At 40.1% G+C, this 14,161-nt stretch overlaps 1 protein-coding gene and 1 pseudogene across 1 annotated transcript; both read left to right on the top strand.

Moving 5' to 3' along the window:
* Positions 1–610: 610 nt before the first annotated feature.
* LOC148852972 (uncharacterized) lies at positions 611–2,648 on the top strand. Its single transcript, XM_088945875.1, has 5 exons — positions 611–895; positions 975–1,118; positions 1,255–1,347; positions 1,630–1,923; positions 2,643–2,648. Exons 1-5 carry the CDS (start codon positions 611–613, stop codon positions 2,646–2,648), a joined length of 822 nt encoding a protein of 273 aa, XP_088802001.1.
* A 9,813-nt stretch (positions 2,649–12,461) lies between these two features.
* On the top strand, positions 12,462–13,398 carry LOC148852971 (pleiotropic drug resistance protein 1 pseudogene; annotated as a pseudogene).
* The last annotated feature ends 763 nt before the right edge of the window (positions 13,399–14,161 follow it).

The following is a 14,161-nucleotide window of genomic DNA, read 5'->3' as shown; positions in this document are numbered from 1 at the left end:
AGGCAATATCTCATTAAGTGCTGATGATGTTAGTTGGGATAGAATAGATGCACCGGGTATAGAGATTGAGCAAGCTTATGATTCCATACAATCAATTAGAGTGGGTGAAGAAGATGATGATTATATTGAATCCAATGATGCTAACAATAATAATGGGGAAATTGATAGTGATGCCATTAATTTTGAAGATAATGATGAATATGATCTTGACTAAAGTTAAAGTCAATGTGAATTTTATTCTATCACTAGAGAACAATGAAATATTATTTTAGGTTGTATAATGCCTTACAAATTCCAAGTATGCTATTTTTTTTTTTAACTTTGTGCATGGTTGGCTAATGGTTTTTTTTATCTTTGTGCATATTTTTGTTTCTTTTTCTCTTGAGTGACTGGTGGTCAACTTCCTTTATATTTCTTTCTTTTTCAATTTTAATAAATTAAAATAACTATAAACTAACCATTTTGAAAATAGGTGAAAATGAGTTTGCGTTGGTTAATTAGAAGAAAGAGAACAGGTTCACAAACAAGCCAACCAATACCCTAACCAACCACTATACCAAGACATGAGAGCGACGATGATTCAATGCAGTCCCCGACACCTGACACAGACATGCAAGAAGAATCCACTATAGGCCAGCCTGCTGGAGTGTCATCTTCTACTAACATATGTAGGCTGAGAGGCCCAATCATGGCATTAGATGTTTGGAACATGCCAAAAGGGCAGCAGATTAAGGTTGAGATAAATGAACATAATCAACCAAGTGGTGAAGGTGCAAAGCAATTGATTAAGTTTTTGGGTTCTATTGCACGAATGCCATATAAATTGCCCATAGACTTTGTAGACTGGAGAAAAGTCCCCAATGAATTAAAGGATGACATATGGGACATAGTTGAAGTAATCAATACATTGTGCATTTTAATATTATTATTTATCTTGTGTAGACATATTGATTGATGTTTTATATTGGTTCTAGAAAAAATCTGATGTTGATGAGCAGTTGAAAGACTTTTCTATGAAGACTTTGGGTAAGAAGTGGAAAGATTGTAAATGTGATTTGAAGACCAAGTACTTTGACCCAAATCCAGATATTGTAGAATCAATACAAATTGGCAAACGGGTTGATCCAGAGTAATGGAATAAATTGGTTAACTTTTGGAAGTCTAAGAAGGGGATTGTAAGTGTGACAGATATTCTAAAACAATATCCACATTGAATGAATTGACTATCTAACATACTTGTATATATGATTATAGGCACGAGCTACAACCAATAAAGCTAATTGCTCCAAGCAAAGATTAAAGCACACTGCTGGTGCAAAAAGTTATGCAAGGATTCAGGAAGAGTTGGTAATCATGTTATTTGATTTATCAAGTTTGTTGTTAGTAAATCTTTTATTTGTTAAGATAATGGTATTTATGAGTCGCAATAAATATCACGTACAGAGGTATTTATTGCGACTCATAGGAAGAAAGATGGGGCACGTGTTGATCCACAATCTGCTGAGAGAATGGTAACCATATTTTAAATATGAAACCTTATAATTTATTAAGGACATGTTAAACCATTATTATTAATATCATATTAACAGATGGTCTTCTAATGCATTCAATATTTGCATTCTATTTAAGGAACAAATGCAAAATTATATGTCACAATATCCAGAAGATCGGGTAGAGGATAATGGACCGAATGACATATATGCTCGTTTCATGGGCCTAGAGCGTCATGGCCGAGTGCGTGGACTAGGGTTGGGCCCAACCCCAACTAGGTTCAATGGTCCCCAACAGAGGAATGGTGAGCAAACAAGAGCTGCACAAGAAGGGCAAACGACAGCTGAAGACCATGCAAATAAATTGGTTGAGGAAAATAGGGAATTACGAGCTCGAGCAGATGAACTGGAGGCTAGATCGACTAATAGACAGGTAATAGTTTGTTTATATATATATATATTAAAGTTTATTATGGATTAAATTGATCTTTGTGTTCATCATTTATAAATAAGGGCTCCCAAGGGGAATCATCTCAATTTCCAAACCACTCTTTAGGTCATGGTTTTCAAAGCCCCTTTTACCATCAGTTTAGTGTCAATCATGACAATGATTTACAGAATTTAACTGTAAGTGTTACTTTTTATTTCAAACATTTATTTTTAAAATAATACAAAGACATTTGTTAATGATTGAATTGCATTTGTAGAAAAACACGAAACGTTATTTGTTGACTAGCCACCAAGGGATGTTTGCCTCTGTAGCAGAAGCAACTATTATAAGTATCAACCCAAACATTCAATCGATGGACGTGCTGCATTAATTAGCATGTCTAGATCCTTCCGAGGAGAATGCAAAGAGTAGAGTGGGGAAGAATGTTTGGGTTGGGTTGGGTCAGGGGAGGTGGCTGGGTTGGGCCTAAGGCAAGTACTCAATCCAAGCATGTGGAAGAATTAGAATGTTCGGGTTTTAGCAGATTGGCATGTTAGGTCAAGAACTGCAAAACTCAGTGTAGATGTAAGGAGGCCTGATAGTGTGGTGACCCTTTCCTTGGCTTACCTAAACCGTAAGTCTACAAGGACTTCATGTTTTATAGAGCTATAGTTAAATTGCCACTTTTTCTGCCAGTAATGGTATGTGGTTCTTTATTACAGCTCTGAGAAAAGCCCGGGCTGTGATTGCATTGGATTGCAGAGAAGATAATTCCAATAATGATCATAGGCAGTGTACATTCTTTATAACTTTCACCAATATATTCCAAATTTAGACCTGTTTGGTTTGCGGGAATAGGGGTTTGGACAGTATTTTGACAGTGGATCACCTGAAGTCCAGAGGCTTTTTCATGGCCAATATGTTCTTTCTCTACAAATAATAGGAGGAAACTGTTAAATTCCTAGGATTTAATTCCCAGTTTCAAAATGTTTGGTTTACAATTTCAAAATGTTTGCAAAGGTTTTAATTCCCAGGATCCATGTGAGTATAGAGTGCAGCACTGTTCCTTGCAGCCGAGGGAGAGGTCCTCTCTTGTAGAGCAGTGTTTCATCATTATGGGCTGAGAGGTTAAGTGTAAGACCATTGAGGGTAATACCTGATGGGCTAATCTTGCATCTGCCCACAGTCCCTAGGTGTTACAAGGTGGCTTGCCCCAGGGACCACTTAGTGTAAGTGTTGGGCCCATAGAGTCCATGTGATGGGCTCAAGGGGTTCACTGGGCTTTCCAGTGAATTCGGCTAGGCCTTGTAACAAAGGCAGCGCCGAACCCTTGTGGCTGATGTGTAGATCAATGCTTGGGTCCCACACCATACAAGGAAGCTCAACTGGGCAGTAGTTTAGAAGGCTAAGTGAGCACATAATCTTATTGGGCCTAAAGCCCATTTCAAATTGGGATGATTTGATCAGTTAAAGAGGGGGTGAATCTGAGATTAGATTAGCAGATAGGATAGGGTCTTACCCTATCCACTCAGAGAGTCCAAATTTGAATACATATTCAGATATGGAAACCTCCTAATCAGATGAGGAGAGGGTTGATCTAATCTGCAGATAAGATAAGGGTCTATCCTTATCTCTTAAAGGAAATTTAGATCCAAATAGAAGATCATCACATTCGAAATTCACAGAGAGAACACAACACCTAGTGAGACTGAGCTATTTTCTCCTTGCTGCCTCCTTCCTACCGCCGCCATTACTGCTAGTTCCATTTCCTCCTTCTAGTAGGGACGATCAAGATTGGATCTTGATATCAATCTTTGGGAAAGGCTGATTTGAAGTTATGCTCACAACCCCAGCGAATTCTTGTGAAGGGTTCGGTTCTTTTGGAAGAACACTGCTAATTCTACTCCATCCTACACTGCACCATCTTTAGTGGGAGTAGTTTTGGTTCCTACCTTGGGTGTGAACACCTCCATTGGGAGAAACTATTTATCCGTATCAGGTATATCCCTCTCCTGCTTTTGTTTTCAAATCTGGTTTGGTTTATGGTTCAAGACTGATCATTGAAAATGCAGATTTTCTAAAACAGGGAATGTGATTCCCAGATGAGGGGAGAGAAAATTTTTGAAGTTTCGCCCAACTTACCTGCAGGATTTGGCCATCCATATGATGGATCTCTAATCCCTTCAGTGGTATTAGAGCCAGGTTCTAGTGTTGAACCGAATTAATGCAAATCTGAATCTACACAAATGGGCAGAAGGCGTTCTACCCGATTTGCGCAGATTAGGGATTTTTTTTCTGAAAATTTGTTTTTTAGATAGAGGGTGAATGGTCCAAAATTAAATTTTATTTTTATTTAAAATTGTTCTTTATAATTTTCTTGATTTATGGGTTGTTCGTACAACTGGAGATCGAGATCTTGATTGGCACAGAAACAGCGATTTTGCAGTTCCTATTTATTTTGGTCAGTAAAATAATTTTTTATTTTTATTTTTTAGAATGAATGTATAGGATTTGATCTGATGTAATATTAATAGAAATTTAGGGTTTCTATTTTATTATTCTTGGATCAAAGATGGCGGCGTAGGAAGGAGATTTCACAGATGGGGATATCGCAATCTGTGATTTGCAGTTTATGAAACTGCATTCTATGATTTAACCTCTATTTTGTAGGATGTGATGTGCGAATAGCCCTCTTTGACTGATTCTTGCTTTTCTTTGATCAGTATTTAATTTCAAATCATTTTCTTGGCTTAAATCTTTAATTAAAGATCAAACCCTAGACCCATTTGAACCAGACTGGTCCAAACTGGTTGGATCGAATCTAGGGTTCAATGGAGGCTGATTGTCAGTCCTAATTTCCCATTGATGGGCCTAAGGATTGATAATTAATTAAGAGTTTATATCGGCCCAACCTGTAAGGCCTAGTTTTAAATTGTTAAAACTACTAAAAGCCCACCTCTGTAGGAAAGCTATATGGGCCGATTTGCTTAACCCTAATTCGGCCCATATACCTAGATAATGTTAATTGTTAATGTTATGGATTAAAATGGGTTTTAATGGGCTTTACAGATATTTAATTGATTGGATCAATTTATCCATGCATGTGAGGTTTGAATGCGTAATGTCCAATGTTCATGGGCCATAAGTACTTGGCCCATGCAGATTCGACAGTGGCTCTTGTACACACCATGGTTGAATGCACATCATTTCCATGGTGTCCCTAAAGATCATTGGATGATCTCCCTCAGTGGTGGGCCCCACACCTCATGAAGAGGATATGTGTGGAATCCTATCCGATTATGGCCCACCGAAATCTAGTTTTATGAAAGTCAATGGGAGCCACTCTGGTTTGACCTAAATTAAGCTAGGGCATAATTATTGTTCCTCTAGCAATATGAGTGCATGTGATAGGGAGATTCATATGATGAACTCTCTAAAGGCCTTCCATCATTAGCATGAGAATGGGTCCTTCAATAATGAGGAAAAGCACCGAAAAATGGGCTATCCATTTGCTATTGGATTTGTCTAAGGGTTTCATAAGATGATAGGGGCGTCATAGACTGATGTTGGAGGGGCTTCACCAGAAAATGGGAACTCTCTCATGGTACCTTGGCGTTCCCGAATATGATGGATGAGCACTCACTCGACAGAAAGGTTTAACCTAAAATGGCTATGAACCTTGTCTGACAGAGGCCAAAGGGAAAGCTCATATGATGAGTGGATATGATCCTTCACAGAAAGGTGGTGGGGTTTTGCAGCTGAAACAGTTGGCTCCATGCACCCTATGCGGTTTCCCACATTTCTAGAGACAAGTCACTGTCTCCGTCACTGAGATAGGAGGGAAATCTCAGAGATGAACAAATGGGAATGGAATATAGATTAAAAGCCATATCTATGTAATGAACATGAATCAAATTAGGTTGTGGACTGATGTTTGCTCTTTTATCAGAAAATGGCAAACGGACAATTTGCAAAGCTTCTTGACGACAACAAGCTTAAGGGCCCAAACTATGCTGACTGGTACCGAAACCTTATGCTGGTCTTAACCTCTAAGAAGCCGGATAAGGTGGCCAAGAATCCTTCCCCAGATCGTCCGGGAGATAGGGCTTCTGAGGCCCAGAGAAGAGAATACCAAGAATGGGAGGAGAAGAACTCTCTTGTCTGCTGCTATATCATTGCCTCGTTGGATAATCCAATACAGAGGCAGTTCGATCAAATCGAACTTGCTAAGGACATATTGGACAATCTCAAGACAATATATGAAGAGCATAACCGTTCTACTCGACAGAAGGTCTTGAAACAAATCATGACCATGCAGATGTCCAAGGGCCAACAAGTTCACGACCATTGTCTTTGAATGATGGGTTATATTAACGAACTAGAGGCTCTTGGATCCGGGCTGGATCTGGTAACCCAAATTGATGATATTCTCAACTCTTTGTCTCCATCCTTCAATCCATTCATCATGAATTACAACATGAACAAGCTGAATGTCAGCTTGCAGGAACTCAGCAATATGTTGTAGAGGGTCGAAGAATTGATTAAGAAGGATGAGCCCATTGCCATGCTTGTTGAATCAGGAAAATCGGGCAAGAAGAGGAGGGTAAAGAGAAAGCCCTAGAAGAAGGCCACCAAACCCAAAAAGCAGAGGAAGGACAAGGCATTAGATGACTCACTATTGCAAGCAGACCGGCCACTGGAAGAGGAACTGTCCTCAATACCTGGAATCCAAGAAAGGTAATCTCGAATCTTGTGTCATAGAAACCAATTTGTTGGTTGCTTCTGCATCCTGGTGTATTGACTTCGGGGCTTCAACTCATGTGTGTAACTCACTGAGTAAAGGAGAAGTAATGCTTTACTTGGGGACTTCTACAAGTGTTGCAGCTGCATCTACAGGAACCGTAGAGTTAATTTTTAGAGAATGAATAATTGTACTCAAAGATTGTCTTCTGTATAGAATTTAAGAAGAAATTTGATTTTTGTCTCAAAACTGTGTGCTGATGGTTATTCTCTTTTCTTCAGTAATACGATTACTATTAAAAGTAACAATAGATTCATCGCATACGAGGAACTAGAGAATGGTCTCTATGTTCTGCATCCTTCTCTAGAAACTAACATAGTTGAAACTATGTCGACTGAAATCTCCAAGAAAAGGATCTGTGATACAGTTAATCCCACGTGCCTGTGGCATTATCGACTTGGCCATATCGGTGTTGACCGTATCACAAGGCTGGTAAAGGATGGCCCTTTGGATTTTCTAACTGTAGAAGATCTTCCCACTTGTGAGCCTTGCCTTCAGGGTAAGATGACAAAACGACCATTTAACAGTAAGCCTGAAAGTAGTACAAGCACGCTTGACCTTATACATAGTGATGTATGTGGTCTCCTGAGAGTTAGGACTCGTAACCATCACGTGTATTTCATTACATTTACCGGTGACTATTCTCGGTATGGTTACGTGTACCTAATGAGACATAAGTCCGAATCCTTTGAAAGTTCAAAGAGTTCAGACAAGAGGTCAAGAAATAGTTAGGGAGACAAATCAAGGCCCTTCAATCAGATCAAGGAGGCGAATATCTCTTTGATGAATTCAGGGACTACTTGAGGGTCAACGGGATAGTGTCATAATGGGCTCCTCCTACTACACCATAGCTTAACAGTGTTTCAGAGAGGAGGAATAGGACCTTATTGGATATTGTCCGGTCACTTCTCATACACTTAGAGTTACCCATATCCTTTTGGGGTTACGCATTAGAGACTACGATATATGTGCTGAATCGGGTTCCAACCAAATCGGTTCCGAGCACTCCATACGAACATTGGACCAGAAAGAAATCAAGTGTCAGACACTTAAAGATTTGGGGTTGTCTTGTGCATGTTAAAAGAATGAGTGCAGACAAGTTGGAATCCAAGACAAGTTGTTGCCTATTCATAGGCTACCCAAAAGGCTCTATGGGTTACCTATTCTATGACCCAAGTGAGCAGAAGGTGTTCTACAGCCGAAACGCATAGTTCTTGGAGACAAATTACATCCTAGACTCACATCGTCAGGAAATAGTTCTTGATGAGGAGAGCTTAGGGTCAGTGGGAGGTGTCCCACAGGTTCCAGGTATTGACCAACCTAGAAGATCTACCCGGGTGTCCAGGCCACTAGTCTGTTTTGGCTATGACCAGGATAGTTACATGGTGGAAGCCTTGACTAGTGAGGAGGATCCCGTGACTTATGTGGAAACTATGTTGGATATAGATTCCCTGAAGTGGGTAGATGCCATGAGAGCTGAGATGGACTCAATGGAGACCAATGGAGTCTAGACTCTGGTAGATCCACCCCCCGGGGTGAAATCGATTGGTTGCAAATGGATCTATAAGAGGAATAAGGGCCCCGATGGTAAGGTTGAGACCTACAAAGCTCGTCTTGTGGCAAAAGGGTACACTCAGAAAGAGGGCATCGATTATAAGGAAACCTTTTCGCCTGTGGCCATGCTTAAATCCATCTGGATCCTACTAGCTGTAGCAGCATACCATGATTACGAGATTTGGCAAATGGATGTCAAAACTACGTTCATGAATGGAGATCTTACTGAAGATATTTACATGCAGCAACAGCAAGGTTTCATAGTTGCGGGTCAGGAACACATGGTATGTAAGTTAAATAGATCCATATATGGACTTAAGCAAGCTTATAGGAGTTGGAACATCCGGTTTGACTCTACCATCAAAAAATTTGACTTTGAGTAGAACCCGAATGAGCCCTGTGTTTATAGGAAGTCCAGTGGGGATAAGGTTACGTTTCTGGTTCTATATGTAGATGACATTCTACTCATTGGGAATGATGTAGGAATGTTGACTACGGTGAAAGTATGGCTTTCACAGCAATTCTCCATGAAAGATCTTGGAGAAGCCTCCTATACACTAGGTCTTTGACTCTATAGAGATAGATCAAAGCAGATAATAGGATTATCCCAATCTGCCTACATTGACAAAATTGTCAAGAGATACAACATGGAGAACTCCAAGAAGGGAAATGTTCCTTCAGGCATGGAGTCACTCTCTCAAAGAAGATGTCTCCCAAGACTTCTGAGGAGATTGAGGGCTTGAAGGATGTTCCTTATGCCTCAGCCATAGGGAGCATCATGTATGCCATGCTATGCACTCGTCCTGACATTGCTCAGGCAGTGAGTGTGGTAAGCAGATTCTAGGCCAACCCAAGACAGGAGCACTGGACCGTTGTGAAAAATATACTTAAGTACCTTCGAAGGACAAAAGAGTTTTGTCTAGTATTTGATGGTAACTCACTACAGATCCAGGAGTATACTATTGCTGATTTCCAGTTGGATCCAGACGATAGAAAGTCTACATTTGGGTATGTTTTCATGATAGGATCATGTGCTGTTTGCTGGAAAAGCAACAAACAGGGGTCCACGACAGACTCCACAACTGAAACCGAATACATTGCCGCAAGTGAAGCTGCCAAGGAAGCCATGTGGATGAAAAAGTTCATTCATGAATTGGGAGTAGTTCCGTCCAGCACATCACCCATCCCGTTGTTGTGTGACAACAATGGAGCGATTGCTCAGGCTATGGAGCCTCGAGCCCACTCGAAGTCCAAGCACATGGAAAGTATGGGACTCTGGCTGTTAGATAGTTGTATGCCCTTAGCTCCAATCAGTTTGATGTACTTATGACATTTATTGTAAATGAATGAAGTGCATATTTGATTCATGTTCTTGTGATGTTTCTATGTAATACCCTTAAACTGGACACTTAATGAGACTCGTGTTAGTTTAGAATATTCACAGCCATTGGATAAGTCTAGGGAGATTTATCTAATGCTGACACTGGTGTGTTGTCAAGTGTTGGGGTGGCCTATCTCAGCTGCCAAGGTGAGACCCAAAGCACATGCAGTATAGGATCACTTGAAACTTTGAACCAGACTAGATTTTCAATATTGCCCTGGACCTTGAAGATTAGTAGGCAAAACTGGAAAGTTACACCTAACCCCTAGACTCGATTATGATACTACACTAGATGTCGGATTAGGCTGCCTTTGACATGCCAATCAGTGAGATCCTTAGTGGGGGTCAAAACCTGGGTATGTTGGGGCATTCCAAGAATTCATTTGAGTGGGTGATCATAGTGACAGGATCAACCCCTTTGTCGGACAAAGGTAATGATTAGGGATGCACTCTCTCTGATGGAAGCTAAGACTGCCGGCAGCCGATTTCAATCGTTGAGATTTGTTTTGCAAAATATATTTTATATGAGATATAAAAGTATATATATGTTACGGTTTCAAAATGTTTGCAATGTGAGTAAAGAGTGTAGCACTATTCCTTGCAACCGAGGGAGAGGTCCTCTCTTGTCGGGTAGTGTTTCATCATTATGAGCTAAGAGGTTAAGTGTAAGACCAATGAAGGTAATACCTGATGGGCTAATCTTGCATCTGCCCATAGTCCCTGAGTGTTACAATGTGGTTTGCCCTAGGGACCACTTAGTGTAAGTGTTGGGCCCATAGAGTCCATGTGATGGGCTCAAGGGGTTCACTGGGTGTAGATCAATGCTTGGGTCCCACGCCATACAATGAAGCCCAACTGAGCAGCAGTTTGGAAGGCTAAGTGAGCATATAATCTTATTGGGCCTAAAGCCCATTTCAAACTGGGCTGATTTGATCAGTTAAAGAGGGGGCGAATCTGAGATTAGATTAGTAGATAGGATAGGGTCTTACCCTATCCACTCAGAGAGTCTAAATCTGAATACAGATTCAAATCGGGAAACCTCCTAATCAGATTAGGAGAGGGCTGATCTAATCTACAGATAACATAAGGGTCTATTCTTATCTCTTAAATGGAATTCAGATCCAAATATGATTTGGATCAGCAACTCCTAATGGGATTAGGAGCTTATCTCTTTAAGGTTATAAAAGCAGAAGGGGGCGGCAGCTTTAGAAGATCATCACATTCGAAATTCACAGAGAGAACACAACACCTAGTGAGACTGAGTTGTTTTCTCCTTGCCGCCTCCTTCCTACCACCGCCATTACTACCAGTTCGATTTCCTCCTAGCAAGAACGATCAAGATTGGATCTTGATATCAGCCTTTGGGAAAGGCTGATCTGAAGTTGTTCTCACAGCCCCAGCGAATTCTTGTGAAGGGTTCAGTTCTTTTAGAAGAACACTGTTGATTCTGCTCCATCCTACACTGCGTCATTTTCAATGGGAGTAGTTTTTGGTTTTTACCTTGGGCGTAAACACCTCCATTGGGAGATACTATTTTTTCGTATTGGGTATATCCCTCTCCTGCTTCTGTTTTCAGATCTGGTTTGGTTTATGGTTCAAGACTGATCATTGAAAATGCAGATTTTCTAAAACAGGGAATGTAGTTCCCAGATGAGGGGAGAGGAAATTTTTGAAATTTCACCCAACCCAGTTGCAGGGTTCGGCCATCCATATGATGGATCTCTAATCCCTTCAGCTAGTGGTTGCAGTGTTGCTGCCTCTTCCATGGCTACTCTGAAACAACCAACAAATAGAGTTGTTTCCATCATAGCTGAATGTGTTCCAGAATCAGATATAAAGCAGCTGATTGCCAGTGATTTCCCTCATGTCAAGATAGAGATGTAGTGAACTAGATCATGCTTTGCCAACCACTTGCTTTCCTGTTCAGATTATCATTACATGTTTTGCTAACTCGGGAAATTTTCTTGTGGCAGGTTCTTTAGACAGTACTTTCTACTCCTACTTATCAATCAGATGGCTTCTGCACTATTCCGATTCATTGGGAAGCCTCAAGCAGTTCTACCAGAGGAAGGAGAAGCAAGAACTGGAGAAGATAATGAATTATCCTCCCTAGAAATGACCTCCTCTGGTCATACCCATGTTACAGCCTATTAATCTGTTGTTTGTGCTATTTTAATCAGTTTTAATTTTAATAGATTGGCATCATGTGAGCAGATGTTCATTGAGGAGGTCATGGAACTTGTGGAATTAAACTCACTGAGGGGAGCATTAGTTGGGTTGCCAGGGGTGAATGGTCTTTCAACTAAGCAGCATAAGAGATTGACCATTGCAGTCGAGCTTGTTGCAAACCCCTCTGTAATCTTCATGGATGAGCCCACATCTGGGCTTGATGCCAAGGCTGCTCAATTTTAATGAGAACAGTGAGGAACACTGTGGACACAGGAAGAACAGTAGTATCCCATTCACCAACCAAGTATTGATATATTTGAAGCTTTCGATGAGTATGAATGTTATAGATTAAAGAACTAGCAACCTATTGCATGTTATTATTTTATTTGAGAAACTGAAATTATTAATGCGGGATTACAGTTATTTCTAATGAAGCGAGGAGAAGAAATATATGTTGGTCCATTAGGGCGTAATTCCTGCCATCTGATCAAGTACTTTGAGGTGAGAACTTATAATTAATAATCAACTATCAAATGGGAATGTTCCGTGTTAGGACTACCAATTCACATGGCAAAATCATTGATAATATGTTTCTGTATTTCATCAAGGGAATTGAAGAAGTAAGCAAGATAAAAGATGGTTATAACCTGCTACATGGATGTTGGAAGTAACTACAATGGCACAAGAAGAAACTTTAGGGGCTATTTCTCTACTTTGTTTGTCCATCCGTTTAAGTTTGATCTGGACATTGGATATTGTAGGTCAAGGCAACAGGATCTATTTAATGCAATGGGATCTATGTACGCTGTCGTTCTTTTCCTTGGGATAAAAAATGCTTCCTCTGTTCAGCCTGTCATTGCAGTAGAACGAACAGTCTTTTATAGAGAGCAGCTGGAATGTATTCTGCCTTACCTTATGCCTTTGGACAGGTATTTGATATACCCTTCATTAAGAAGATCAACAAAGCACGTATTGATTTTTTTTTTTTCTAAGAGGAAATTAATTAACCAAATCACCTTTGTGTCCTCACCAGATTTCTTTCCTTTTCTCGTAGGTGATGATTGAGATTCCACATATCTTTATACAAGCAGTGATATATGGGGTCATAGTCTATGCCATGATTGGATTTGAATGGACTGCTGCCAAATTCTTTTGGTATCTCTTCTTTATGTACTTTACCTTGCTATACTTCACATTCTATGGGATGATGGCAGTGGCTGTAACTCCAAACCACAATGTTGCTGCCATAGTTTCTTCTGCATTCTATGGAATATGGAACCTTTTCTCAGGATTTATGGTTCCACGAACAGTGAGTTTCAGTCATCTTTATTTGTTTTTCCAGTGTCAGATTTTTCGAAAAGGTAGAGATACTAATGCCTTTTCTGGTTGTTCCCAGAGGATTTCCGTGTGGTGGAGATGGTACTATTGGATTTTCCCTGTCGCCTGGACATTGTATGGATTGGTTGCTTCACAGTTTGGAGATATACAAGACAAGCTTGAGACAGATCAAAGAGTGGAGGATACTTCTTCAAACAAATATGAAAAATCAATTATGATCCCAATTAATTTATGATCCCATGTTGGTTGGAGATAGTTTGAATTGTTTTGGAGTTCGGGATACTTATTTAAAGAAATATGAAAAATCAATTATGATTATTCTTTTTTAGTGATTGGTTGAGTAGTGTTCATTTCAGGTTTGCAGCAACATTACATGATTTTGAGATTGATTGTTGGGTGATGAAAAGCTTTTTTTATTAAAAAAAACCAATATGCACCATGCATTCATTTTATTAATTTTATGCTTTAGGTTTCAGCAGGTGTAACTGATTCTTATTTAAAAAATAAATAAAAACCTAAGCCGGTGGTCAAACAAACCGCCACCTTTGGTAAAGTATTACACTTAAGCCGGCGGTTCATATAATGTCTACGCCGGCAATCCAAACCGCCACGTTTGCTGAAATAAAACATTAATGGTGGTGGTTTAATTAGATGAAAATTTGGTCCAAGCTGGCAGTTTAATTAGCTACGGTGGCAATTTAAGAAAGTGACAAATTAATCTAAGCCGACGGTCAAGGGTGTTGGCTCAATAACTAAACCGGCGGTCAAGGTCGCCTGTCCCAATGGTTTGGGGGATTTGTTAGCTCAATAACTAAGCCGACGGTTCTCTAAAAAGCGCCACCAAATGTATGTTTGGACCGGGTCCCTAGGATGGCGGTCTTTGTATTCTACACCGGCATCCATGACCTAGGGCAACACAACTTTAGACTGCAGCCACTGAACCGTCAGCTCAAATCTATGTCGGCCGTTTAAAGTGCTAAGCCGGTGGTTTAGCAAGT

This window comes from Nelumbo lutea, chromosome 5 (assembly GCF_056320005.1).
Source record: "Nelumbo lutea isolate HS-2025 chromosome 5, American lotus-T2T, whole genome shotgun sequence".
NCBI lineage: Eukaryota > Viridiplantae > Streptophyta > Magnoliopsida > Proteales > Nelumbonaceae > Nelumbo > Nelumbo lutea.
Note: the sequence above shows the minus strand (reverse complement) of the source record. Positions and strands in the feature narration are given on the sequence as shown.